The following is a 27242-nucleotide window of genomic DNA, read 5'->3' as shown; positions in this document are numbered from 1 at the left end:
CCCCTGCCACAGATAGATATGCCTGACCCGGGTAGGTGTGAATACTTCCGCCCAGGCAAGGCTTTGTTTCTGGGCCCAGGAAGCGAAGGCTCCCACCCTAGGGGTCCAGAAAATTGTCTTGTGGTGGCAGGCTGGTGTTCACTTGTCAGAACTCAACCAGTGGTTGGTCTGGTTCAGGGGTCCCCTCTATAAGGGATCCTTGAGTGTCGGGAATAATAAATACGACACTGGAATCAGTGCAGATTTATTATTCTCAGATGTTTGATACCAAACATCCCAGGATTCAGGATTCCTTATGGTGCTGGGAAACCCTTAATGACCAGCTTCCAGACCATATACTCAGGATGGCTTTACTGGGCACTTATAATATTGAAAAATGGCCTTAGATATTATAGGGGTCAGTCTGCTCAGGCAGATAGGTCCTCACATGAGGTATAGGGCACCCTGCCTTAAGGGCGACTTTCCTAGGCCCCATGCAGTGCTGGGCAGGCATGGCACACAGGGATGTATGCCATGCCAACTCTTCATTTTAAGCTGCACCAAAAGACGCAGGGTGCAATGGCATGTCATTGGTACCATAGGTACCCTTTACAAGGGGCTTACAGGTAGGCCAGAGCTGTGCTAATTGTGGAAACAATGGTACAGTATAGAGAAAAACACAGGCCCTGGGAACCTTATTGGCAGGGACAATGAGCACGCTCAGACAAAGTGCATCAGAAATCTGGCAAATAGTGTGGGGGGGGGGTTACTGCAATAGAAACCCACTTTCCTACAACTTCAATGATAAGAAACTCTTTCTGGTCTAGAAGAAACATGTTCTTGACAAGAGATCTGCGCTCTCTTAACTGGGGTAGGAAAACAACCAATGATAAAAGCAGGTGTCGGCTATGCTATCCCCTGTAATGATTCTTCCTGAAAGAATGTAAAATACAGTGGCTCACTTAGGTTAAATAGTCTAATCAGGACTTGAACATCATTGTATCACTTAAAAAGAAAAATTATTGAGTTTTGGAGGAGGCACCTGGATGGCACAAAGCAACTTTGTTCATTTGATAGGAGATATCAAAATCTGTCCATCTTGTGCCACATGAAGAAGCTATATATGGCCAGAATAGCATTTGCTTGTCACATAGTTTGCCTTTCAGTATGACAGATCGTTTTGCCTTCATCCTCCGAATTGAATGTATCAGCAACCGTCTAGAGCATGGCAGGCTGCCATCACCAAAACAAACTGCGCTGATTAGTTTACTACCAGCATGAAGTAAGGACCTGGTGGGTCGGCATTTTCATCAGAATCTCAACCTAGAGGAGACTGTGTTACGTATTCCAGATACGCTTTCTTTACATCAAAACCATAGGCTAATATTTTTGGAGATGGGCAAAAAGCCACACCTGAATCTCTTACAATAACTACTACTCACTACGAGTACAAAGTGACTTTCTATAGGCTTTGTTATTTCATGGATCCACAACAGCTACACAGACACACTGTAGGCTTGAACGCATGGTGCAAATAGAAGCTTAGCTCAAAGCATTACATACACAGTTTGTTGTAGGCTGCATCTCATGATGGGGCTACCATTATCCTACACGTAGTGCTGAACTTTGTTGGCCTTCACTCAGTTAACTACTTTCCCATTTACACATGGAGGTTTTCATCATCAGGCTGGGCATCTATTAAAATTCACATCAACCACTAGTCTCCCACGCATGTGCAAGGCAGTTCCTGTTATGGCCATTTAATACAAAGCATCAACACACAACAGAGTTGCCAATATGCAGTAAGTATGCTTTGACTTCCTGACTTAGCCCTTGTTCTTCCTTCTGTGCTAGTTCTTTACTACATTCTTTTCTGCTAGTCTAAATACAACATTCAATGAGATGTTTAATGATGTACAACATACCTTGTTGAGCTAATGTTGATCTCAGCATCCCACTTTTTGACCAGATTTTTATTTGACCATCTTCACCAACTGTTAACAAATAGTAAAAGTGGTATACATTTTAGAATGCAGATAATCACGAAACATGTTACTGACCTTAATAGTTTCATGGCTATACAGTGCATTTACAATTGTAACAGAAAATGGGCAATGTGCCATATTACCGAAATACAAAAATTATCTTCAAGCCACAATTCTGCGCGTGTGTATGTGCTTGGTATTTGTACAGCACAAAACCAGCCACAAAAACAGTGGAGCACTGAATTCTAAGGATTCTAAGAATCACAAAAGGAGAAACTAACATTCATGAAAGTTGACATTCAGGAAGTTACTTCAAACTGTAATTAATCATAATAATTCAACAGTTCCTAAACATTTATTAGGAACAAATTGAAATCGGTGGTGGCACAAATGAGAATGGGATCATGGGTGAGATAACAATGTAGTAAAGTCAACCAAAGAGAGATGCAATTATTCTCATTTGCCAATCCCACACAGTGTACCAACACAGGTTATCAATGTACGGTTCTTCATCGCCACAACTAATATTTGCAGAACCACAGTGAAAAGCAAAAGGGAAACAGAATCTTCTTTCCAGATCATTCGCATGTGACAACTCTTCCCGGTTCTTGTCAGCCCTTAATGTATATTAGAACATTGGAATGTTGGTAGCTCCATTGAAAACAATGGAGTGCTTCGGGCTTATAATGGCTGTTATAAGCCCGGAGCTCCAACATTCCAATGTTTCTTTGTTCACAGCTCTGGCTGTGAACAAAGGCTTAAGGGAGCCTGAGGGGATTTCAATATCCTCGCGCTCCCTGAATGTTTGTTGTTTTATTTGTTAGAACATTCTGCCCACTAGTGTCAGAATGCTCTAATAGCTATATAGCAGGGCTATACCGGCAATTAAAGTCCTGCTGCTTTGTTAAAGTCCCTCGCCTTCGGCTCAGGCCTTTAACGCTGCAGCGGGCCTTTAATAGTCGGTATAGCCCGCTATAATCTGTAAACAGTAGTTTTTTAAACTATGTTTTTATTTTACTTCATAATGTTTGCATTGAGAATTGGTTGAACATATGCAGCTCGCCAGTGAATTATTATAGCCTTAGAGCCTGCTGTAGTGGGCTCTACTGGCCATTAAAGACCTCCTCCAGTGTTAAAAGTCCGAGCTGAAGGCAAGGGCTTTTAACAAGGGTGAGCGAGCCTTTAATGGCCTGTACAGGCTCCTACAGAGGGCTCTAAGGCTATTAGAACATTCTGCCGCTTGAGGGCAGAATGTTCCAAATCCAGCAACAGCTGTAAACAACAACATTGGAATGTTGATGCTCCAGGCTTCCACTGGCCATTTGAAGCTCGGAGCACTCTATTGTCTTCAATTCAGCGGTCAACATTCCAATGTTCGAATACTGAATGGTAAGAGTATCAGAAAAATAGTGGCTCAATATGGAAAGAGCCTTGGCTGGGAACCCCTTGTGGGACACCCCTGACTACATACAGAGGAATCCTGTCCCAGAAAGTGGACATATTCAAGATAACAATAATCCCACTTGAAATATGGTATAAAGTAGGGACTAAGGAAGGTCTTACCAAGCTTCAATCATCTAACACATCCATACCCTTAAACGAGCATTTCTCAATAGAAATGGAGGGGAATAAATCCGATAAATGGTAATTCGAAGAAAGCCTCACACTCCGAGATATAATCACAAAAGAACAGATTAAGTCCTTTACGGAATGTAAGAAAACCTTCAGGGTCCCAGTGCAAGACAGATTTCAATATGCTCAACTCAGGCACTGGGTTATGCAGCATGCAAATTGAGTAGAAGCCACAAGACAACTCACCCCCCCCCCCCCCCCCCCCGAAAAATAGCTGCTCATATTCGAATCTCCATGGCTCTCACTTCAATAATCTACACCATTCAATGTTAGGGCCCACATCAACTGGAAATACCAAGCACAACAGGAACGAGAATTAAGCAAACAGATTCCTGGGGCAAATTGGAGAAAGAGCTGGAAACACTATCTAAATGTTTCAGGAGCCTATAACAGAGGAAATATGAATGCAAGGTTATGATGAAATGGTATCTCATGCCCCAAAGTTTACAGCAAATGTATCCGAAGCTTCGAGTCAATACTGGCGGTGTGGACAGGGAAACAGTTTGATGTTACATATATGTGTGTAAATTCAGGTTTATAAGAAAGAACACTCAATGATCAACCAGACAACTGCTTTGTTACCCTGCACACTGGGTCAGTATCCCAATCTACTGATCAGATAGATATATTTTGCCATCTGCTGGGAGTAGACATAAGATTAACAGCCTTCAACTGGAAAAAGAAGGAAACCCCGTCTGTGGCCCAGTGAATGTACTCCCTATGGCAGGTCATAGCCCTTTATAAAAAATAAAAAAAATAAAAAAATCAGCATGCTATTCAAGATACTACTGAAACCCTCAAAAAACAATGGCACCCGCCGATTGTCCACTTCCAGTCACTTGCTCAACTAAGAGACTTCCCATCAGAGTTAAGAGCCTTATGACTTTTTGTTTTGAGGCAAATTAAATATCAAGGTAACTCCACTACTATCGTAAACCAGGACTGAAGCGGTAAGTAATGCCTGTGTGGACAAGGGACATTTGGGGAGGGAGCTTGGAGGGGGAGGGAATTAAGCTGAGGAGTTGGGGGATTTTAAGAATAGAGTGATATATGGAACAGCCAAACCGGCTATGTTCAGCTGTTGGGAATGTTTACAGTGAAATTAATACTCAAAAGTATCAAGGATTATGTGGATGTTGAAGCGTTTGCTACCAAGTTGTAGCCTGTGAAGGCACTACGTTGCATTTTATTGAGTGTGTCTACTCTACACTTTGGCTCACTTGAGGTTGAACAGCCCAAGACACTAACACTTTAGCCTTCTTGACATGAAATAATTTGTCAACACCGACAAAAGCACAAACAAATGTTCCAGCCTGAAGAAGAATAAATATCCAAACACATGACCTTTTTATCCTTATCTAGGGTGGCCGGATCACTCTTGCGCTACATCCATTTTCCTGCCCTGGAGTGCCTGCTTACAAATCATTGTATTTCTGTGGGTAAGCCGAATTAGTTCAACGGAATGAGCCTGGGCTACAATAATCAAATTGAATTGTTAATGAAACTCTAAGTGCGTCCTCCCTATATAAAAGCTAAAAGGCATCTATTTCAGATCAGTTTTCGTTATCAAAAATAGTTTATTGGCCTTTATATGAAATTAGTTACCTGAAAATCGAGTTCTCCAGTTTAGGATTTTTTAATTTAGTCACATGCTTGAATCAGTCACCGTCTTCAAGCTGGGAGTCCCAAGTAACTTTAAATAGCAGTAAACGGTATTAAAATGGACATAGGCCTCAACAACAATGTTTATTTAGTAGCAGGTGCTCAATGGAAACAACTCGAGCTTCAGCCAATAAGGTAGACGTGCTGAGGTCTACTACTCCCCCTACAGGCTACCACAGCTCATATTTCATAACAGAAGTATAAAGACTACATATCATAGCAGTGCCACTCTGACCAGGGAAGAGGGAGGGTAGCAGGTGAATACATGAAATAAATCAATGCTGGAGAACTGGAGTTACTGGAAAGTAACTAATTTCTTCCCCAGCTTTGGATCTTTTATATATTCACTGTGCTTTAATTAGAATAGCAAGCAGTACGTAAAATTTTAATAGAGTGGGAAGCAGGTTCATCCTTAAACTCTGGTTGCGTAGAACAGCTTGTCCCAATGCTGAGGCGGCTATTACATTTACACCCAGACCGTAATGCCTGATATTTCAGCATAGAGTGCAGCTATTGATGCCATGCTTCTGGGGGAGTGATCCCTCCCTCTGCCCTAAAGCGGAGGCTTTTCCTTGTTGTGACAAAAGGCCATGTAGGCTGAGAGACCACGTGTGATGCCTTGTTTGGAAAAAAATCTGGCCTCTTCCTGGATGGTGGAATAAGACAAATAACTCCCTGGAGAACATATGTCCTCTGTTTTGTCCATGTCAAATCTGATTCACCTGCGGACATCCAACAAGTGCGAGGATCTTCCCGCAGAAGTGAACGGATTAAGAAAGAAAGATAGCAGGATGACATGTTAATTCAGGTGAAAATCTGTAGGGACTTTAGCACGAATCATGGACTGGTACATAAAATCACTTTGTTTTTGGTAAAGTGAAGCTATGATCTTTTTTGGCTAACTCTAGCAGGTACGGAAGCACCTGATGGGACCACATGGAGATTGGATTAAGGCCCTTATCTATGAACCATGTACACGGTCTTTGCCACTTAGCTATGGAAGATGTACATGTCTGCTCTAAGAGGTCTCTCCAGTCTGAAGGGATAGTCAGATGGCAACACTCTTTGTGGTCAGGAACCATGCAGCACTGGATGATTACTAAACTGGACTGGTGGGTATGCAGACCATCTCAATAGGTCTCTGTACCAAAACTGACGAGGCCATACTGATGCCATCAGAATCAAGAAACATTGATCCTCCGTTGTCTCGAGGATAAGAGGAAAAGATGTAAACAAAGACTCTCAACCATATCTTTGAACAGGCTTTGTCTTTAGACAATGACTAATTGGACCTGATGGCATAGAACTGGTATATCTTCTCCTCCATGGTGGCAAACAGGTTTGTGGTTGGTTTGCCCCACTTTTGTAAGATGAATTCTGCTTACTGGAGTTCCCATTCAAGGAAATATGAAAGTGTGTGGCTGTGTGCATCTGCCAGGTCATTTTTGAATCCTGGACGATGTCATGCTGCAGTGTCCACCAGCTAGTTCATGATGGCTCAGTGCCACAGCATCTGTGCCTCTTCTGATTGAAAAAGGGACCTCGTTCCTTATTGATTAGTGGTGTAGTAAATGCTGGTAATGTTGTCTCTCCGGATCAGCACAGCTGGTTTTGTTACTGCCATAGCCTAGTTTGAGGGCCAATAACTCCAGGATATACATGCGGTGTTTCTTCTCAGCCTACAACTAGAAGCCTCTGGTGAACAGTTGCTGCAAGGGTAGGCCTCATCCCTGCAGTGAAGTATTTGAAATAAGTAATACTGTGTGATGGTTTTGTAACTTGTTTTGAGGTTTTATGGCAAAGTCCGCCACAGCAGGGCTTGTGGAGCCGTCTGGTAACTTCAGTGTGTCGTTCCAGGAGCCTGTAGCCTGCTTCCACTGGTGATCTCTCTTTTGCTGACCGGGCTTCATCCGGAGCCTGCATAAAGATATCAGGCTTAGCAAGACAACATGAGAACTAAGAGGAATTTGTATATCCTGATGGGCACAGTTTGCTTGTAGCAAAATACCTGTTATGTCCTGAAGTTTTGTAACCTTTCTTCTGAGGGTAAAGTCTTTCCCATGTAATTATCCAGGATGGCTCCTTAAAATTGCAATCTTGTCACAGGATGGATGTATTGTTCAGGACAATTCCAAATTATTGGGATAGGCTGATGCAGGCAGCCGAGGAGGCACAAGTCTCTTCCACTGATGACGTTTTCCCAATTCAGCCCCCCGAGTCTGGGTGTACGTGGAGACCTTATTTTCGTCACTTTGTAGAATTCAGATCCTGAAGATCCAGAGAGATGAGGTATTTCTTACATGAAGCATCAGGACTATTTGGAGGGTTGCCATTCGGAAGGAATTTGTTTCCAGAAATGTGTTCAAAGTCCAGTATTGGCCTCCAGTAATCTGATTTTTTCTTGACTAGAATAAATATGGACTAGACTTCTTGGTTCCTCTGTTTTTCAGTGCTCTTTAATGACCCGTTAAAGGAGGAGAATCTTTTGCTGTAGCTCATGCTACAGTAATGTTCTTTTCTGGGCGAAGGGTGGAAGATTTCTGAATAAATTCCAGTGTGTGGCCAGGACTGTAGGCTGTGTCTGACACTTGCTCCTGGCCACACATATAAGCTTCCAATTTTGAATTGAGTATGTTACAGAGGGGTGAATAGAAGTCTTCAGCGGTGAATAAGGGAAAGTCAGAGGCTGAAAACGGATTCCTGTTGTCGACGAGGTTGTCATCTATGGTAGATGTACTGTCGCTTTCGAGGGGGTGGTTATCGATGTAGAGGTGATGGCCACCACAGAGACTGTGATTATGTGCCTGTCGACAGGCTATTTATCAAGGACACTGTCTTTTTCACCGATAACGGAGCTCTGGTCGTCAACTCGTGGTGGCAATTCTGACTGGATGTCAGGAATGTTGGAGTTTAGCATCTTTCTTCATCAAGTTGTCCCTTGCTCTTCTTTTTCATTAAGGCTTTGTCTGATATTAGGATGAGGTGGCTGTGGATGATTTTGAAACTAATTCCAGTTGAAGGATTTCCATAGGTTTCACTTTTCACTGATTCTTCTCCAGGGTAGTTGGCATCTCATTTACCAAGAGGAAATCTCCTCATCAAGGATTTCCTCACACATTACATGCAGTAGAATTCTGTAATAGAGGGAGTAGGAGAGCTCAGCACTTGCACCTTATTGGCTGAAGTTCATGATTGACTTATTAACCAAATATTGCTGATGAGTCCAATCATCCTTTTAACACAGTTAAATCCTGTCAATGTATAATCCTCTGCGCCGAGACACCTTCGGGTATTTGTGCGCAATACAAATCTAATAAACATAAACAGTTGTTTACTGTTTAAAGTTACCGGGCTTCCCAGTCTAGCAACAGGGGAGGATTCAAGCATGTGAGCACAGGAAACATCTCTTACTGCAGGGGATGAGACGGCACTCCTTCCCCTGACATAGTGCTTGTTCCCGCAAACATGCATCACAAGCCAGGAGAGGGCTGTAAGGGAAGTCACGGCTGCTGGGCTGCCTCTTGATGAATGTTTTGTTCCTTGTTGGTACACGCTGTTTTTGTTTCGCTGCTTGCCCTGATCTCACTGCTGCCTGTGCTCTGCTTCATATTTTCTTTTTGATGGTAACTACTGACACCGCCACCTAAACTGCTGTTCGCCGCCACTGTACCCAGCTCGCTTGTGTAGACGGGAGGGCTAGGGTGTACGGCAGGGCAGTGGGGCAGCAGGGTGGCAGGGCTGAAGGTGCCGTGTCGGACTGCATCGAGCCTGGAACCTTGCCTGGTGCGGATTCTTCATCCTAAAAACCAAGACTGTAAGATGTATACTTACCGGCAAAACTGCATCCTTGTTTTCCTCCCTTAGGTTATCATTGCTGAACTGAAATTGTCCACTTTTTAAAGTGAAAAGTATTTCTTATGAAAAAAGTATTTACCTTTTTACGTATTTCTTAGTCTTAAAATAAATCTTGAAAGAAGCTTAGTTCTATAAAATTGGTTGGGATGTCTTTTTTGAGTCGTGTGTCATTTATTAATCATTGTGTGTGCATAACAAATGTCTTACACTCTTCCGTGTTAGGCCTAAGGCTGCTTGACCACACTACAACAAATAGAGCACTTTGGGTTTTAGTGGTATATCACATAAAGTGCCAGCTTCCTACAATACCTACGTCCAAAGATATAGGGTCTTATCCTTCTTGAAGCGTCATAGGGTAAATAGTTGCATCTCCAGGAGACTTGCCTTAACAATACGGAAACTGAAAAGGTGGCCAAGAAATGGAAAGGCAGCCGTATCATACCTCCTATTCAGCCTACGCTAGGGGAGTACTGGTGTGGGTGGCCTGAGAACCCCATTTGTGCTCAGTTATGAGGAAGATGAAGTGGAGGAGAGGTATGTCTTCCTGCAGGGTAAGTGTAGGACAGTCGGTTCTGGTTTAATGGTTACCCCCACTTTTTACGTGTGTCATTCTGGTTTTTGACTAATCTGGCTGGGATCCGGCTAATCAGGACCCTAGTCACTGTGCTCTCTCCCTAAATTGGACAATGGTAAGTACTTTGGGACATCCCTAATTGGCTACTGGTGTACCCTTCTAAGTCCCTAGTATATGGTACCCAAGGACTAGGTATACCAAGAGTCTCCCATGGGTTGCAGCATGTATTATGCCACCAGTGAGAGAACTCTCAAAATGTGGCTACAGGCCTGCCATTGCAGCCTGTATGAGCTGGTGTTAGCACGACTCACAATAGATAAATGTTTCCTTATAACAGAGGTTACTGCATTTAAAACCTAAAATCACCCCTAAGGTAGGCCTTTCAATTCTGAAGGTAGGGTGCTAGGTTATAAGAGTGAGGGAGCTCAGCCTGAGGACACCACCTACAAACCCAGGAGTCGATTATCCAGGCTTTGTAAGCGTGGCCAGCCATTTTATACATATAGTGAATATCAAGTGAATTACGAGATGTCTAACTATAAAAATGGCTGCATCAAAACAGGCCATGTTTGGTATCAAACATGTTGGAATCCTACCCCAACACAGATTCCAGGTTTAGATGTAGTATTCCATGTACATGGGGCTCCCTTAGGGAGTCCCCCTGTATTCCCGGTACCAGCCTTTCAGGGTAGTGCTTCTGCTGACCACAGACACAATTCTGCCCTCCTGCTGAGCTTGAGCAGGGGAAGGTAGAACAATAGATTTCTTGTTACAGGGAGGTGTGACCACCTCCCAAACAGGACTTAGTGTATTGGGCTGGGATGGAGTCGCTTGTCAGTGCCACCAAACCGCTTTGAAGGACACCTTTTGTACCCTTCTTGCATACTCCAGTTTAGCCGTTGGCTCCCGCTCTGGCACGAAACTGGACAAAGAGTATCTTCCCCTCTATCCAGCCCCTCCTCAGGTTCTGGACTTCTGACGTGGGACAGCTTGTGAATGGCTCCTGGTCTTCCACAGCTTTACCTGGTCCTTACAGCTGCAACAACAAGATCACTGTCAACTCTCCTGCATCTTCCATCGTCGGTGGTCATTGGTCTTCCATGCCTCTGGGTCACTCCTGAGTGGCATAAACTCTGTCCCCTCTGCGTGTAGGTACTTCTCTTCAAGAATCCATTCTTGGATTCCATAGGACTCTTATACCCTCTTTGCCAGAGGATCTTCATTGAAGAACCCCATTGTGGTCTACTGCTGTTTCCGACGCCACTTCGCACTTATGGACCCGGATTCCCTGGTGTAGGTATCCTGGTTCCTGGGGTATGCACGGGTGGGGTGACTCTCCAACCTTCCATCTTCCACTGGGTTTCTTTAGGGTCCACAGGGAAGGGTTCTTCTTCAAAGCTGTGTTTCCACTCTGCACACCGCCTCTGTGGGGTTCCTGGGTACTTACTTTGGGTGGTTCCTTGGGTCCCCAGCTCTTCTGAGTCGTCTGGGTCAAGTCTCGACTTTGGTCGCATTTCGCATTCCACTTTCATAGAATATGGTTTGGTCTTTCCCTGGAGACCACTGTGTATTTGTGCTACTTACCTGTTCTACTTTTGAAATATTGTGTATATTGTGTTGATATCTCCGGGTAAGAGATATACCAATGTGTTAATAAGTTTGTATAATAAATATAACTATTTTTATAACTACACTGTGTGGTTCTTTTTAGTTCAACATACACTAGGTGATTAGTTCTGGTAAAACAAGATGCTTAACACTTCTCTGGACTAAGCGTGAAGGCTGCTTTCCACAGCTACCACTTAGAGAGCTTTCTATGGTTGTCTAAGACCACTAAAATCACCATAAGAGTTGTCTGGATTTGTGCAAGGTGCTTTACTTAAATGTGTGCCCCATGTACTAAGCCAGCCCCCTACAGTAGGCAGGATGGTAGGGCTGTCTCCTTGCTTAATTTATAAGCAATGATCTTCAATTCTTCTTCAGGCTGCAAGAAGTGATTGTATCGGATGTTGATGTCCCTTTCCTTTGACTGGGGGGGTTTAGCTTTGTGTTGGAAGGGGAGTGGGCAGCCCCCTAAGTCTGACACGGAGCCATGAATGACTTCGGGGCTGCATGAGGGGATGTCCATTTTGGTGCTGCTGGACGCTTTGGAGAACTCGTAAACCATTAGACAAAACCGTCACCTGTCATTTGCCTACATACCATACATTCAGTAGACTCAATAAGTTGTTGGTTGCAGTCTTGTCTTTGATAAACTTGTCGACCGTAATGCACTTAACCCGTTTCTTATCAGATCATTCACCTGTACTATGTGAGCTAGCATGGTGTGGGTTAAGGGTGCAAATGTGGAACTGGCGCTTCCTGGTTGATGTTGTGAGCAGGGACACGCTAACGCAAGCCTTTACTGAATACTTTTTTTTACAAAAATGGTCTGCACCCTTCAATGATCAAGTACATATGTCATATCTTACAAATAAAGATCTTATTAGAATATAGCTATTTCAGTGTTGTCAGTTTTCCCAAGAAATAGTAAACGGAGGCTTCCTCAATTCTTGTTCAATTCTTTATTTAATTTTCTTGATTAAAAAGCAGATAGCCAACGCCTTTCGTCCGTTACAAGACTTCTTCAGGGCTGATTAGAGTTCATGAGCATCATGGAAATGGTTCCTTCCTTCTTGGAAGCTGTTATTCAATCTTTATTATATGCTTATTATCCAGCAAAGTGTAAAATCGCAATGAGTATGCATCAAAGTCACTATGACTGAAGAAGTCTGACAACACTGAAATAGCTATATTCTAATGAGATCTTTATTTGTAAGATATGACATATGTACTTGATCATTGAAGGGTGCAGACCATTTCTGTAAAATTTGTTAAGGGAACTAGGATCTCCCAGTTCCCTCTTTGAATCGTATAGGGATTGCGTTCCTGGGTACTAGCACCTTCTGTATAAATTTATTTTGTGTGACATTTAATGGTGGTGCAGGCTTTCTTTTGCCTTAATCCCTAAAATGTGTTGCTTTACTGAATACTTGCCGGCTAATTGGGGCTTGACGAGTACCCGTTCTGTCGAATGGGATGCCACGAAGGCTGTGATGAGGGGGAGGTTTCTGGGTTTGACCTACGGGGTATGTAGGCAGCCGCAGCGGGAGCTGCAAATAGAGAAAGGGGCACTGGTTGATTTTCAAAAACTAGACCTCACTAGCCCGGACCATCAGAAGGAGGAATTGAGGGTTCAACGGAATATAGCTGAAAAGTGGGGCAGGTGTCATGCTTACACAATGCAGGCAGCGCTTACATCGGGAGGGTGAAAAGTTGGGCATGTTACTGGCCTGGCTGCTCCGGAGGGCGCATGTCCTGCCTCCATTAATTCACTTGATAGAACCCGACAGTGTGGTGGCGGTCATTTAGCGTCATTTGGAGAGGGTGTAGGGCTGGTGGCTCCCGTAGCTCCTCAAATCGGATTTAAGCTTTCTTGGCACCCTTGGATATTGTGCTGTAAGTCTTAACCTTCTCCATCTGTTGTAATGCAGCTATCTAGTTTCAACCTTAGCATGAGGGAGGTAGCGAGTTGGTTGGTGACCTGTATCCCAATGACATAGTTATATCCTTTGAGGATGCGCGGATTCAGTTTGGGCTGGGACCTGGGCAGTTTTTGCACTATGCTGACATGACTGACAGAGCTGTTTGGACGTCTTTTACTGCGGCGCTGCCTGCTTGGGTTAGATGGGTGCACTGTTAACACTAGGGTTTTGGAAACCATCTGATCTGGTTGATTTATAAGGCACTGCTGGTGGATACGATCAATGGGCTGCTGAGGGTACGGCGGGTTTGGGAGGCAGATGTTGGGGCTCCATTCTTAGATGTGGACTGGGCCACGATTTGTGTATTCTTGAAGTACGTGTCTAGCAACGCCCAAGCCAAATTAATTAATTTTAATTTTGTACATTGTGCTTACATGACCTATGTGGGCATGCGTAGGCTCAATCCAGAGCGCACTTCTGCGTGTCCCCGTTGTGGAACTGGAGAAGCAGACTTTATGCACTTGGTGTGAGGCTGGCCCCCCGGTGAGGGATTCCTGGGGGAGGGTAAAAGGTAGGTTGAATCAGACTACCACATTGGCTTGTACACTTACACCACAGTTTTGTCTGCTACGCAACCTTGCTCGCCCGAGAAACGCAAAACAACACACTGGTTTCTGCAGTTGGCCCTAGTGTTGGCAAGGAGGTTGGTAGCCATCACATGGTTGGGGTCAGGGCTCCCTGTGAGGCAATATGGTTCCGAGATGTCGGAGTGGTCGGTGGCAGAGAAAACCTAAATGTGAAGCACCCGCTCGAATGCTGAGTTACTAGTCAATTTGGAAGCTTGGATCTTACTATGTAATAGCTTTCTGGGCACGAAGGGAGACGTTTCGGAGGATGAATCCACAGATAGTGAGATGCAACTGTAGGATGGTGATGTATAGGTCAGAAACTGGTGGCGAAATATGAACAGATTGGCTATGGTTTGTGCTTAAAGACAACTCTTACCTCCCCTGCTGTGCTCTGCAACTGTATTTGTCATCATGCTATGACCCATGTTTGCCTTTGCGGCTACTGAAATGCACCCTTTGTTCATGGTGCTGCTCTGCTGTACGTTGTTTTTGATTTATAAAAAGATAAATTTAGGCCGCCTGGTCCGAGAGCTCCAAGCTACCAAGCCTTCAACCCTCCTAAATTCGGCCTAAATCCGGCAAATCCTGCACACTAGTTGTAGCGCTGGGTTCCCCTTCGAATGGTGCCTCTAGCGATCTGACCCCGGCCCTGCTACGTTTCTCCGCTGCCACCTGGCGGCCCTGACCACTGAGACCCGAGAGCGGGCTCTGAGCGAGAGTGCGCCGAGGGCGGCATTTCTCTCCAGGCGAGCCCCCGGCTTTGCGGCCTAGTCGGGGCGAGACAGGGCCCGGCTGGGCACCTGCGAGTAGCCACTGCAGATCTCCGGCGGCGCATTCCCCAAGACGCGGTGCCTTCTGGGCAGATGAACTCCCACTACACCGCCTGGAGCGAACGCAGACCCGATGGTGAAGCTCTGAGGCCCAAAGAAGACGGAGTTGTGGCCTGCACAGACAGAAGGTAGACCCTGAGGCCAAAACTCGGCGCTGCAGCACGGCGGGGGACGGCAACACAGGGCAAGATCCACAGCACCGTAAGACGCCCTCTTGAGGGCCCGACGAACTGTGGGGCCCAGCCTCGGTTGGCGGAGAGAACACACTGGGAGGGGCTGGCTGTGGCGATACCAGGCCTAGAGCGCCAAGGCAGATCTGCTGACCTACAGAGCCTCTTCGGAAAGGGCCCACCCTTACGAGGTGAGCGCTACCGTTGGGGACCAAACTGGGCCACTGACTTGTCCGTGACCGCTGAGGTGGGCGGTGCACGTCTCTTTACCGCGCCACGACGGGACCCGGAGGCGGCAGCTGATGGCCGCTGAAGCCAGAGCGAAGACGTGCAGTGAATATCCCGGGAGCCCACACAGCCTAAACGAGAGGCCAAGCGTGCCCCCTTGTAAAACCCGGGTTGTAGACAGGTGGCTGGACTGCGCTATTGTATCGGTCAATCCTGCGGAACAGGCTTAGAGAACCCGCAGTCATGAGGCCTAAACAAGGTACGGCCACCCAGACCAATAAACTCGATAAATACACGGTGCAGAAGGGTACGCAGCAGACGGAGGTACCAGCAGGTGAACAGCAAAGCCAGGAAGAACCGTCGCTGGCTAATATCATGGCGGCCATTCAATCGCTAGGCGCCACCCTGGAAACAAAAATAGACAAAGTGTCCATAGAAGTCAACCTCCTCCGCACGGACCTTAACAAAACGTCGGAGAAGACCAAGGCCAACGAGGCAGATATTGCGGAGCTGCAGACGTCAACCAAGAAACTGGAACAGCACGTAAACAACCTAGTACACCAACATCGCCAAATGGCCCTCCGGCAGGAGGACCAGGAAGGAAGGGCCCGTAGGAGTAAAGTTCGCCTGGTAGGCGTACCGGAGGGCCTTGAGGGGCCTAGCATGGAACTCTTCGTTGAGGACTTGATCCTCAATCATCTCAAGCCCAAACGTCTGTCCAAAATATTTACTGTCGAGCGAGCACACCGGGCGCCCATCCCAAGGCCGAAACCAGGGGCACCGCCAAGGACAATCATCGCAAAAATCCGTAACTACAGGGACAGAGACACCGTTTTGCAGGCCGCCAGACAGGCCGGGGACCTACAGTACGAAAATTTCACAATTCGGTTCTTCCCGGACTGTACCCTTCAGGTCCAACGAGAAAGGAGTTCCTTTGTGGGTGTAAAGGCGGCGCTGAGAGAAAGAGGCATCAAGTATATGATGTTTTTTCCTGCCAAGCTCAAGGTCCTAGCTGGGGGCAAATCCTTCTTTTTTACTTCACCATCGGAGGTGCAGGAATGGATCGATAGGGAGTCATAACTCACTGGAGAAGGAGCTGATGGTCAGAACTGGAGAGACACCCAGGCCGCGTCCCCGGAGTCAACAGCTGGGAGATCAGAACTGGACGGTCAGAGTCAACGCTCCTGGAGGTCCCGGTCTGCAAGCCCCAGATGGGACACCCTAAGTGAAGCGGCTGGTCACGGAGTCTGAGGGACCTTCAAGACTGAACTGTGGTAAACCGTAATGTATCGCACCAGGTGCATATGTGGCCCCGTATTGGAGGGGAATTAGTTCTATCTAGTGGACATTGCTGGGGGGAAAATCCACCCTCCCCCCCAACCCCCCCTCCTTTTCCCTTATTCGGTGGCCCGGGTGGTCCCGACACGATCTGTGCTATTGATTGCAGGGGTGGGCTGTGGACAGGCAATGGACAAATTCCACTTGTTATGGAATGTAGGATTTGCAGAAACACTGTTCATCTGTTGTGTTGGGGGGGGGGAGGGTCTCGGGCGGCGGGTGGGGCCGGGGCCAGTGCACGCTCCTGGCAAAAGGTCCACTAGGAAGGGAAGACAGGTTATCTAGAGTTATTGTTGCTTCCTCTTCCGGTGTGAGTATCGGGCGAAAGGCACTCTGCTAATTGGGGATGTGGGTAGTTCAAAGCCTACGAAGCAGGGGAGCAGGGAGGGGGGTGGGGATGGGGGGGGTTGGGGGTTTGGGTCGGGGGGGGGGGGATAGTTGGGGGCAGATGTAGAACTTTGGTAAAGTCACACCGGGGAGGCAACAATACTGCTGATATTTGTGCCAATTCACACAGGGCGTCACGTCAGAAATTTTTTTATACACATGTGCAAGATTTCGGGAAATGCAGGGAGGGTGTTTCGGTAGGAGGTGGTATTGCTATGAAGTGGGATAAGAGCCTAAAGATACTGAGCTGGAAGGTCAACGGGTTGGGGACAAGCTGAAAAGGATCATTGTGCTATAATTTGTCAAGAATGTAAGACAAATAGAAACTGCCCACACCTCATTGATTGAAATTATTTCGAAAAAAGGGAACAGTGTAAATCAATGACACATGTATAGGTACTTTTATTTATACCTACTACTCATATTATTTTATATCTCTGAAAATTTTAAGAACAAGAAAAAGATATACCGATACAATCAACACAGTAGTTATACAATTATAAACAATTATGAAAACAACAATTCATGAAAAACGTGAATACACAGGACAAAAAAATTAGCACATTTAGTCATATGTAGTAACAAATGAATTCTGATTTTGAGACAACCAAAGCTAAGTGAAAGGCAAGAGCTCATACAACGTTCAATCATAAATATGGACACATTTAATGTTTTGAATGGCTCTTGCAGAATGCCGACGCCTTTCAGGTTCGAATCACACTTTTTCGAACCCTCATCAGGGCTTTGTGAGTTGTCTGTGTAAGGAAAAAATAGAACAATTTTGAAAGCCAAAACTCACATGAATTCGTCAAATCCATGAGGTTGTGTGTCCATCCATCAGTCCTTAGGAGCCTGATACTTACAGGTACCCCCTTTTTTCACAACCTCATGGATTTGACGAATTCATGTGAGTTTTGGCTTTCAAAATTGTTCTATTTTTTCCTTACACAGACAACTCACAAAGCCCTGATGAGGGTTCGAAAAAGTGCTTTTTCTTGTTCTTAAAATTTTCAGAGATATAAAATAATATGAGTAGTAGGTATAAATAAAAGTACCTATACATGTGTCATTGATTTACACTTGTTCCCTTTTTTCGAAATAATTTCAATCAATGAGGTGTGGGCAGTTTCTATTTGTCTTACATTATATTACGGTCCAGCCCCCCCTCAGTCCCGCCCCGGACCTGACTCCTTCTGTTCTGACAATTTGTCAAGAGGCACTTTCCTGATGTGGTATTCCTACAGGAGACGCATCTGCTGGGCAACGCATGCCACGAGCTAAATCGGTGGGGTTACTCCCTGGCGCGCATTCCGGCTTCACCTCTGGATCCCGGGGGGTGGGAATCCTGCTTCGTCGCAACTTTCCCCTAGTCATTGATCAAACGGACTCTGACCCCCTAGGGCGCTTTGCGGCCATCTTGGGTACATGGGAGGGTCGCAGGATAAATCTAGTTACGACATATAACACGCCTGGTCTCCAAACCCAATCATATCAGGACCTGGGTAAGTTGCTCCTCTCGCTCCCCGAGGGGCGCCTTCTGGTGGGGGGGTGACTTCAACGCTGTGATCTCTGGGGCCCTTGACAGACATCCCCCCAAGGATATACCAACGGGTCACAGGTGGTTATCAGATTTTCTTGAGGCATTTGGTCTCACGGACTTATGGCGTATCCTCCGCCCAAGGCACACACAGTACACTTTCTTTTCTGGCTCACACCGTTCATTCTCCCGTATCGATGACATACTAGCACCCCTGTACCATGACACAACGATTCAGGAAGTTACACACCTAGCAAGAGGCATTTCGGACCACTCACCTTTACTTGCCCACCTCACAATCGGGAACAGGCATGAGGGCTGCATTGTGCCAGTAAACGCCTGGTACCTACGCAGTGAAGACATTAGGAAGAAACTTACCCTCTCGATTGATCGATACTTTGAGGACAACAATGGTACGGTGGCTTCGTCAACGGTGCTATGGGAGCCTTTCAAAACCGTACTGAGAGGGTAGGCCCTGTCTGCGATTGCCGGTCGCCGCAGGCTAATATGGAGAGAGACCTCCTCGAGCTGGAAACGGCGGCTCAAACTGAAGGGGAGCCAGAGACAGTCCATCTGATGGAACTTAAAGCGGCGGAATACAGGGCCTTGGCCACCGACGCAGCCAAGACAATAGCTAGAGATAAAGAGGGTAGAATATACGACCAAGGAGAAAAAGCAGGCAAGCTCATAGCCTGGCTAGACAAAAAGCAACAGGCTCAGAGGGTAGTGGCAGCGCTCAAGACAATCTGGAGCCGTCATCACGGAACCCCGTGACATAGTCAGGGAATTCGCGTTGCACTACCGAAAGGTATACAGCAAAGGTTCTGACAGACCAGAAGAAGATTCGGTCTCCTTGCTAACTGACATCTGTCTGCCCACCCTCTCAGACACGGAGCGAGACGCCTTGGAAGCGCCACTCGCGATAGAAGAAATTGGCCGGGCGATCAGAGACCTTCGGCCGGGAAAAGCACTTGGGCCTAAAGGCTTGCCGATAGAGCTGTACAAGCTTACACCTGGCGGCCTTAGTCCTTATTTAAAGCGAATGTTTGAGGAGAGCAAGGAGAAGGGCATTTTACCACGTGATCAGTTTGCTGACACAATAGTGGCTATCCCCAAGGAGGGGAACCAAGGGATTCCTGCGCCTCCTACAGGCCCATATCTTTGCTAAACGCAGAGTCCAAAATCTTAGCCAAGGTCCTCGCAAACAGGCTCAAACCTGTCCTGCCTGTCCTGGTCCACCCGGACCAGTCTGGCTTTATGCCCCACTGCAACACAGCGCTTAACCTCCGGAGGCTGCATGGAGTGTTGGGAAGATGTCACACCATCCAGGAAGACGCGGTAGTGGTGTCTCTAGATGCTGCAATGGCATTCGACACGCTCGAATGGCCCTACATGATGGCGGTCCTCCGCAAACTGGGCTTCGGCCCTAGCTTCATAGGATGGGTGCGCCTCCTTTACTCTGCGCCCCTGGCCCAGGTCTCTGTCAATAATAAAATCTCTGAAGTATTTGAACTAGAGAGAGAGCCGCGACAGGGGTGTCCTGTTTCACCCCTCCTCTTTGCCCTATCATTGGAACCCCTGGCTGCCTGGATCAGACAGGACCTATCCCTGAAGGGGATACCCTGGGCGGATGGGTGGGAGGACAGGATTTCGCTCTATGCGGACAACATCCTCCTGTACCTAACGAGACCTCGCAAGTTTCTCATAGTGGCCATGGATATTTTCACAAGCTTCGGGCGAAACTCAGGCTATAGCATCAACTGGGGCAAGTCACTACTCTATGTCCTGCGGGGTGACCCTCCTGCGCCCCCCCGAAACTGCCCGATTACAGTAGCCACGGAGGGGTTCCGCTACCTTGGGATCTTTATCTCCAAGGAGAAGACCACCTGATATGAGAGGAATCTCCTGCCGCCCCTGTGGCGATTCAAAAGGGACTCTGCCTCCTGGCGAAAGCTCCCACTGTCCCTCCTCGGACGGGCGGTGCTCTTCAAAATGATGGCGCTGACGAGATTCCATTATGCCCTACAAAACTACCCGGACTTGGTCCCGCACTCCTATTTCACGTCCATTGAGGCCACGCAGAGAGAGCTGTAGTGGTCTGGGACACCTCGTATATCCCTCCAGAAATTGACTCTGGGGTGGTTTGACGGAGGCATAGCGCTCCCGGACATCCGTAAGTATTACTGGGCTGCACACCTTTTAGCCATTAATCAGGGCACACACTGTGACGGGAATTACTGAAAAGACGTACCCTATGCACACACTCAGTAATGTTCTAAACATTAGTTAATGTATAAATTTCTTAAAGGTTGGACAATTATGCAGAGAAACAGCAGTAGTAAACAGTAATATCAAGTAGACAGTAATATCAAATAATTATGATAACTAGATAGAATCCTAGTGTCCTTGTTTAATTATCAAGGCTTGACAACAACCAGCCGACACGTGTTTCATCGCATCACACAAATCTTCCTTCACACCAGGAACACGGCGACCCGGGAGCAACGCGTCTTTCAGATACTTCGAAACACAATCACATATTACGAAAACATAGAGCAACCTCTATTGCTCGGGCAATTTACGACGAACCTACTGGATACGGAAGTTACCTGCCCATCTACTTTTATACAACATCTCCCGGGTGACTTTACAAGCGCATTTCGCTTTAAGTCTACATTTAATCATTGGATATTGGAGCAATTGCCGGTCTTGGGCCCTTCCGGGTCGGAATTATCACCGGAAGAGCGACCGATTGGCTTAAGCACAGCCACCTAGAGCCCTGAAGATTCGCGTGATGCGATGAAACAAGTGTCGGCTGGTTGTTGTCAAGCCTTGATAATTAAACAAGGACACTAGGATTCCATCTAGTTATCATAATTATTTGATATTACTGTCTACTTGATATTACTGTTTACTACTGCTGTTTCTCTGCATAATTGTCCAACCTTTAAGAAATTTATACATTAACTAATGTTTATAACATTACTGAGTGTGTGCATAGGGTACGTCTTTTCAGTAATTACAGGACTTGTTCAGCTTGCTGACATCTCCATTGGGTGGTTACATGGTTTTCCACTCACCCAGTTGCACCACATACTATCATATTCAGTGCTTCCATACAGGCTGTGCGCCCATCTAGATTGACAATTAAAAACCATTCTTACTGTTCATACTGTGACGGGAATGACCCGGGGTATGGAATGGATCGTTGGCTCTTGCCGGGCGGGAACTTCGAGGCGGCATTCTACTCTAGGCCTGGTAGGTACTCACTCACTGGGCCCACGCAGCACTCGGTACAATTGTGGCATATTCTGCAACGCAAGTTTGGATGGGCCGACACCCTCACGATGGCAACCCCCCTGTGGGTTTCAGAGAAGTTGGGAACGCTCGGCCGGACCAAAGGGTTCCGTAACTGGGACCTCATAGGCATCTCTCACATTTGGGACCCTGTGGGGCCCGGATGGGATGGTGCCCTTTGCCTCACTCCAACGCACCTACGAACTGGCACACACAGAAAATTTCAGGTACTTACAGGTTAGACATTCCCTCCAGGCTAACATCCCCTCACTCCTCCCCACTGGAGGATAGACTTCTAGATGGCCACCTCCCCGAACATGCCATATCACTCATATACAAAAAAATCATTAACAACTCCCCAGACCTGCTGCTGCCCCTCAAAGAGAAATGGGAAGCCGACGGGCTGCAAATAGATGAGGAAGAATGGAGAATTGCGCTTGCCTCCCCTAAGGAGGTAGCCATATCGGCCAGGCTTCAGCTGATTCAGCTACAAATTCTACACCGAGTATATCTCTCAGGAACTAGATTGCAGCGAATGGGCCGCAGTGAGGATGGGCTCTGTAGGAGGGGATGCGGGGAGGTAGGGACCTACTTCCACATACTGTGGGAATGCGCACTGCTGAGAAATTACTGGGCCCAGGTGACCCGCTGTATACAAGAGGTGTGGGGGGGTGGAGCTGCGACTGGAAGCAAAGAGGTGCCTGTTAAACATATGGGAACCTACAGATCTGCCACCTCGTGGGAAGCTATGGGCGACAGTGGGATTTGCAATGGCCAAAAGGAACATAGCTAGGCTGTGGGGGGCAGTTAGGCCTCCTAGAGTGGGCTCATGGAAGACTGATATAGACTGGTGCATGCTCCAGGAGAAAACGGTGTACCTGGCACGGGGATGCCCACGGAAATGGATAGAAGTGTGGTCCAATTGGAATGAATATAGAGGTAACATCTGTGACCCCCCCCCCCAAGTTGTCCCGATTGTCGAACTGCTTGCACTGTAAATGCTATGTGATGCACTGCTCCGACTATTTTTGTACTATGTATGCTATGTATGTTCGGTGAGTTCCTGCGCTGCACACGTGAATTTTCTATGCCTTGAATGTGATGACCACCGTAACTTTTTTGTTGTTAATAAAAAAAGAATAAAAATAAAAATAAAAAGGGTGCGTGGCATGGAGCTCCAACATGAATGTTGCGCTCTGGGCAAGCTCCGGCAGCCCTTCGCCAAAATCCTCTATAATCCTGCCGGATTACTTCCTTTCTGTCCTGTTCCTGGACTCACACTGGTCCCGGGAATGGAGAGGCGACATTCTGGGCGGGACGAAAAATTGGGGCAGCTTGGAGAGTGTTTGCTGGATGGAGCCGTTGCCTACGGGGTTGAGAGCAAGAGATTGTTGGTTTGTCGGAACCGTAGTCCCTGTTTACTGTGATGCGACGGAGGGCCCTGCCGTGGTGAAGTCGAGAGGGGCTGAAGAACCCGAGAAGCCGGGAGAGAGACACAAAGGTGACTGCAGCGGCCAGGGCCGATCTGTGTGCCCGGTCCATGCATAAGCAGGTTTGCGGAGGAAGAGCCGATCACACACGGAAATGGGGAGAAGAATTTCTGGGCCCAGGATCGGCTGCGTGAGGCCGGAGCGTGGCGGCTGGAGGAGTCGGACAGCCCGCATAGACGGGTGCCCGAAGGCCTACTCTAACTAGCTGGGGCGACCACAATTTGTCGGGCCAGAAGGCGGGCCTGGAGGACCCCACCCAGTTAGGCCCCGCTGCCTGTACCTGTCTGCAGGGAAGGCTGTTTCCAGCTGCAGCATCCATAAGGGAGGTGAGGCACCCATGGGGGAAGGGGTGCACACTCCGTCCACAGAGGTGGGCGGGCTAGGCCTCGGTGTGGCTTGTGGTTGGGAGGAGCCCTTCCGCGGTCCACACCCTGTCTGATAGAGAGCACAGGATCTCCAGCCTGCGCTGATCTGGCCAGGCAATACGTTTGAGGCAAGCAGAAGTGTACATACGTGGATGTCCAGGCCCCTATGACCATAGGAGAAGTCATCCAGGGGCGGTCTAGCAAGTGGGGTTGCCCGAGTAGTGAGAGACTGTGCTGGCCCGACCCAGATACAAGTTTGCCATCATGACGAAGGATAAGCCCTCGGAGTCAACTTCAAAGCAAAGCACAATGGATGGCTTCACGGGGGCCCAGACTGTGTGTACCCGCCGGGGCCCTGGGGCGTTACCTGATAATGCTGCCCTGCTAACCGCGATTCTTCAGTCAAGAGACATGTTGGAGTCCAAAATTGGAATGGTAGGTTCAGACGTGACACTATTGAGCCATGATCTCCGCAATGCCGTGGAGAGTATCTTTGAGGCTGAAACCAGAGTCTCTGGTCTGGGCACATGTGTAGAAGTGGTGTAGGGATGGGACAGCAGAATTAACTTCCACTCTGGGGGCTTTCCAGAGGGCTGCGAAGACTATGATATGGGCAAATTCTAGGCCCGTTGGCTTGCTATGTGGATTACATCAGCCGCTCGCTCCTCCTGCTTTATATTAGAACGTGCCCACAGGGCCCTGATTAAGAGTCTCCCACGGGTGGGCCAGGTTGCGGCCAGCTATTGCCAGAATTCTGAACTTTCATGACTGCAATGTTTTCCTCAAACTTGCTCTATCTCAAGATTATGCTCTTATAAGAGTCTCATTGAATAATGATTTTTCCGGACCAAAAAGGTACAGCAGCAGCGAAAAGTCCTTTATGGAGGCTAAGGCCCATCTTCGGGACCTTCAAATCTCCTATATGCTCCTGTTCCCAGCTCGCCTAGGTGTCGTTTAGAATACACCTACCCTGTTTTTGATACGCCGGAAGAGGTTTTCACCTGGACCGATGAGGTGAGGCATTTGAAGCCACACTCTGACTCATCTTTGGGAGACCCCTGCCAAACACAAACCAAACTGAAAGAAAAATGCAGGCACAGATCCAGATCATCATGGCATTCTGAACCTCACAACGAAGAGCAGATGATTGGCCCCCGGGTATGAGGCTTTGGATTTCGTACATATAGAGACTCATTGATTTATATGTGAGGCATGAGGCCTTCCTGTTAATTTCGAAACGCCCAGTATGATGACTTTTTCAAGAGCTGCACCGCTGGAGAGGTGTACCCTGACCTTCCCAGAACGATATTATGATGACTGGATGCTTGGGGATCTCTCTACGACAGAAGCTTCAATGGTTTTGAGGTAATGGGGTGGGGGGGGAATGGGGGCTACATAGTTATAGGTTGTTTTTCAAATTCATTGCGTGGCCTGTGTTCTCTCAGTGCGTGGCCCCATGTGCCAATTCTGTGCAATGTGAAATTCCTGTACTCGGCTGCCTGATCTCAACACTGAGGTTTTATCGGGAAGGCTCTGCATGGTGATCTGGACTGTCCAGGGGATGTTAGTTAAGGTGAAATGGGGCATAGTACTCCGCCAGGCAAACCGCGTGGGAACAGATATTCTACTTTTGCAAGAGACGCATCTGATGGGTACCAAAACTCCTTGCCCGATCTGATATGGCTACACACACGCATTCCATGCAGGCATTGAGATGGGCTCCAGGGGAGTGGCAGTCATGATACATGGTAGGGCCCATTAAATCTAGTGCAGACATGGGTAGACATGCAGGGCAGTTATGTCTTTCTACAGGGAATCCTATATGGGGAACTCGTCATCATCTGCAGTATTTATGCCCCCACCTACCCCTTAGTCAGACTTTTGTGGACGGCCTAGTGGATATATGGGATCCATACAGGAGGGTTTGGCAGTCATTGGTGGGGACTGGAGTGATGTTCTTCATCCTGAGGAAAAATAGATGACGGACCTCAGGGGTGATGGTAGGGGGGAGTCCCCTCTGAGGCCACTGGTAGACTAGGTGGGTTGGGTGGACTCAGGGAGGGCTCATCACCCCACCGATGCGGGCTGCACTTTCTATTCCCTGGTCTATGGGTCATTCTCCAGGCCTGACTACATTTTTAACCCAGTGGGTTATGCCCACAGAGTGTCGGAGGCCACAATTTTACCCCAAGGGGTCTCAGATCACTCTCCAGTAGCAATATGGCTTTTGGTCAGCCTGTCTTGGCCTCTGTTTCGGTGGAGGCTTTCTCCGTGGCATCTGCAGAATCAGTCCTATAGAATCCATATGCACAAAGCTTTTAATGAATACTTTACTCTCAAAGTGGTGACATCCACCTTCACAGACATACTATGGGAGGCAATTAAACCCACTATTCGTGGAGTTGATATTAGTTTCTGTGCAGCAGAGCGTAAACGGCGCAGGCATAACTTAATGCAAATAGGGGCTCGCGTTGTGGAACTGGAGACTCGGACGTGAACAGTTTATGGGCGCCTAGACAGCTGTGTATCACACAAAAGCAGTATCAGGGGGAGGCGTGGTGTGCGTGGCTGGCTTCTCAGAGTAGGATTTATCAATGTGGGGATAAATCAGGGAGGCTGCTACATAGGCTGTGCAAGCATGCCTTGACACCACTCCAACTCCCCATGACTAGCGACGACGGCAGCACGGTGCTCACCGACCCAGCAGAGATGGCATGCAGCTTTGCTGGCTTTTATCATGTTTTGTACACCTAGAGGGAGGTTTCAGATGCCTCACAGACTGAGGAGTTCTTTGATGATATGCCCCGAGAGCATTATTGACCGAGGTGAGGGAATCCCTAGAAGCCCCCCTTTAAGGTAGAGGAATTGTCGGAGGTGTGGTTCTGAAAGGCGCCAGGTCCCAACAAGTTCCCATGTAAATTCTTTGAGGCATATATGTCTCAACTGGGCCCCCATTATCTCACAACTTTCAAGGAGGCTGTGAAGGCTACTCGCATGCCTCCTGACTGCAGACATGCTGAAATAGTTCCTGAAGACGGGTCGACCCCCGGAACAACATACCTCATACAGCCCAATTTCCCTGTTAAACATAGATGTTAAACTGCTAGCAAAAGCCCTTGCCAATAGATTGATGCTCCATATGAACAACCTGGTCTACCAAGACCAAGCAGGCTTTATGCCACGCTGGGCAATGCGCCTCAATATTAGACGCAAGCATAATGCAAAAGCTGCCGTAGATCACTTGGGACGCCCTGCGGCCATGTTATTGGCAGATATAGACAAGGCATTTAATTTGGTTAGCAGGACTTAATTATTTATACTTTTGTGATGCCTCAATATGAGCCCATGCCTTCTAGCATACGTTTGTCTATTATATACAGCCTTGACAGGTTCTGTGCGCATGGCTAGCTATGACTCTCCCCAGTTCTCCATTGGCTGCGGCACTAGACAGGGTTGCCCCTGTCCCCCCTCTTATTTGCTCTCGCCATTGAACCACTAGCCATAAAGCACTGGAATGGATCACCTCGTTCCTCACCGGAAGATCCCAGAGAGTCCGCCTCCCTCCATTCAAGTCAGAGGCCACTGAAGTCATCTGCGGCGTACCACAAGGATCCTCACTCAGCCCCACCCTCTTCAACGTGTACATGAGCCCCCTCGCGGCCATCGCCCGCCAACACAACCTCAACATCATCTCCTACGCGGATGACACTCAACTGATCCTATCACTCACCAATGACCCCAGCACCGCCAAAACTAACCT

The 27242-nt window shown here is 47.5% G+C and overlaps 1 protein-coding gene across 1 annotated transcript in view; it reads right to left on the bottom strand.

The window, feature by feature from the left end:
* The window catches only part of IFT80 (intraflagellar transport 80), a 474284-nt gene that overhangs the window by 387159 nt on the left and 59883 nt on the right, over positions 1–27242 (bottom strand). Inside the window, exon 5 of the mRNA XM_086944208.1 lies at positions 1905–1973. Within this exon, the coding sequence (XP_086800334.1) occupies positions 1905–1973 (69 nt within the window). The remainder of the gene's footprint in view (positions 1–1904; positions 1974–27242) is intronic.

The sequence above is a fragment of the Lissotriton vulgaris genome, chromosome 11 (assembly GCF_964263255.1).
Source record: "Lissotriton vulgaris chromosome 11, aLisVul1.2, whole genome shotgun sequence".
Lineage (NCBI taxonomy): Eukaryota > Metazoa > Chordata > Amphibia > Caudata > Salamandridae > Lissotriton > Lissotriton vulgaris.
This window is presented reverse-complemented; position numbering and strand designations above follow the sequence as displayed.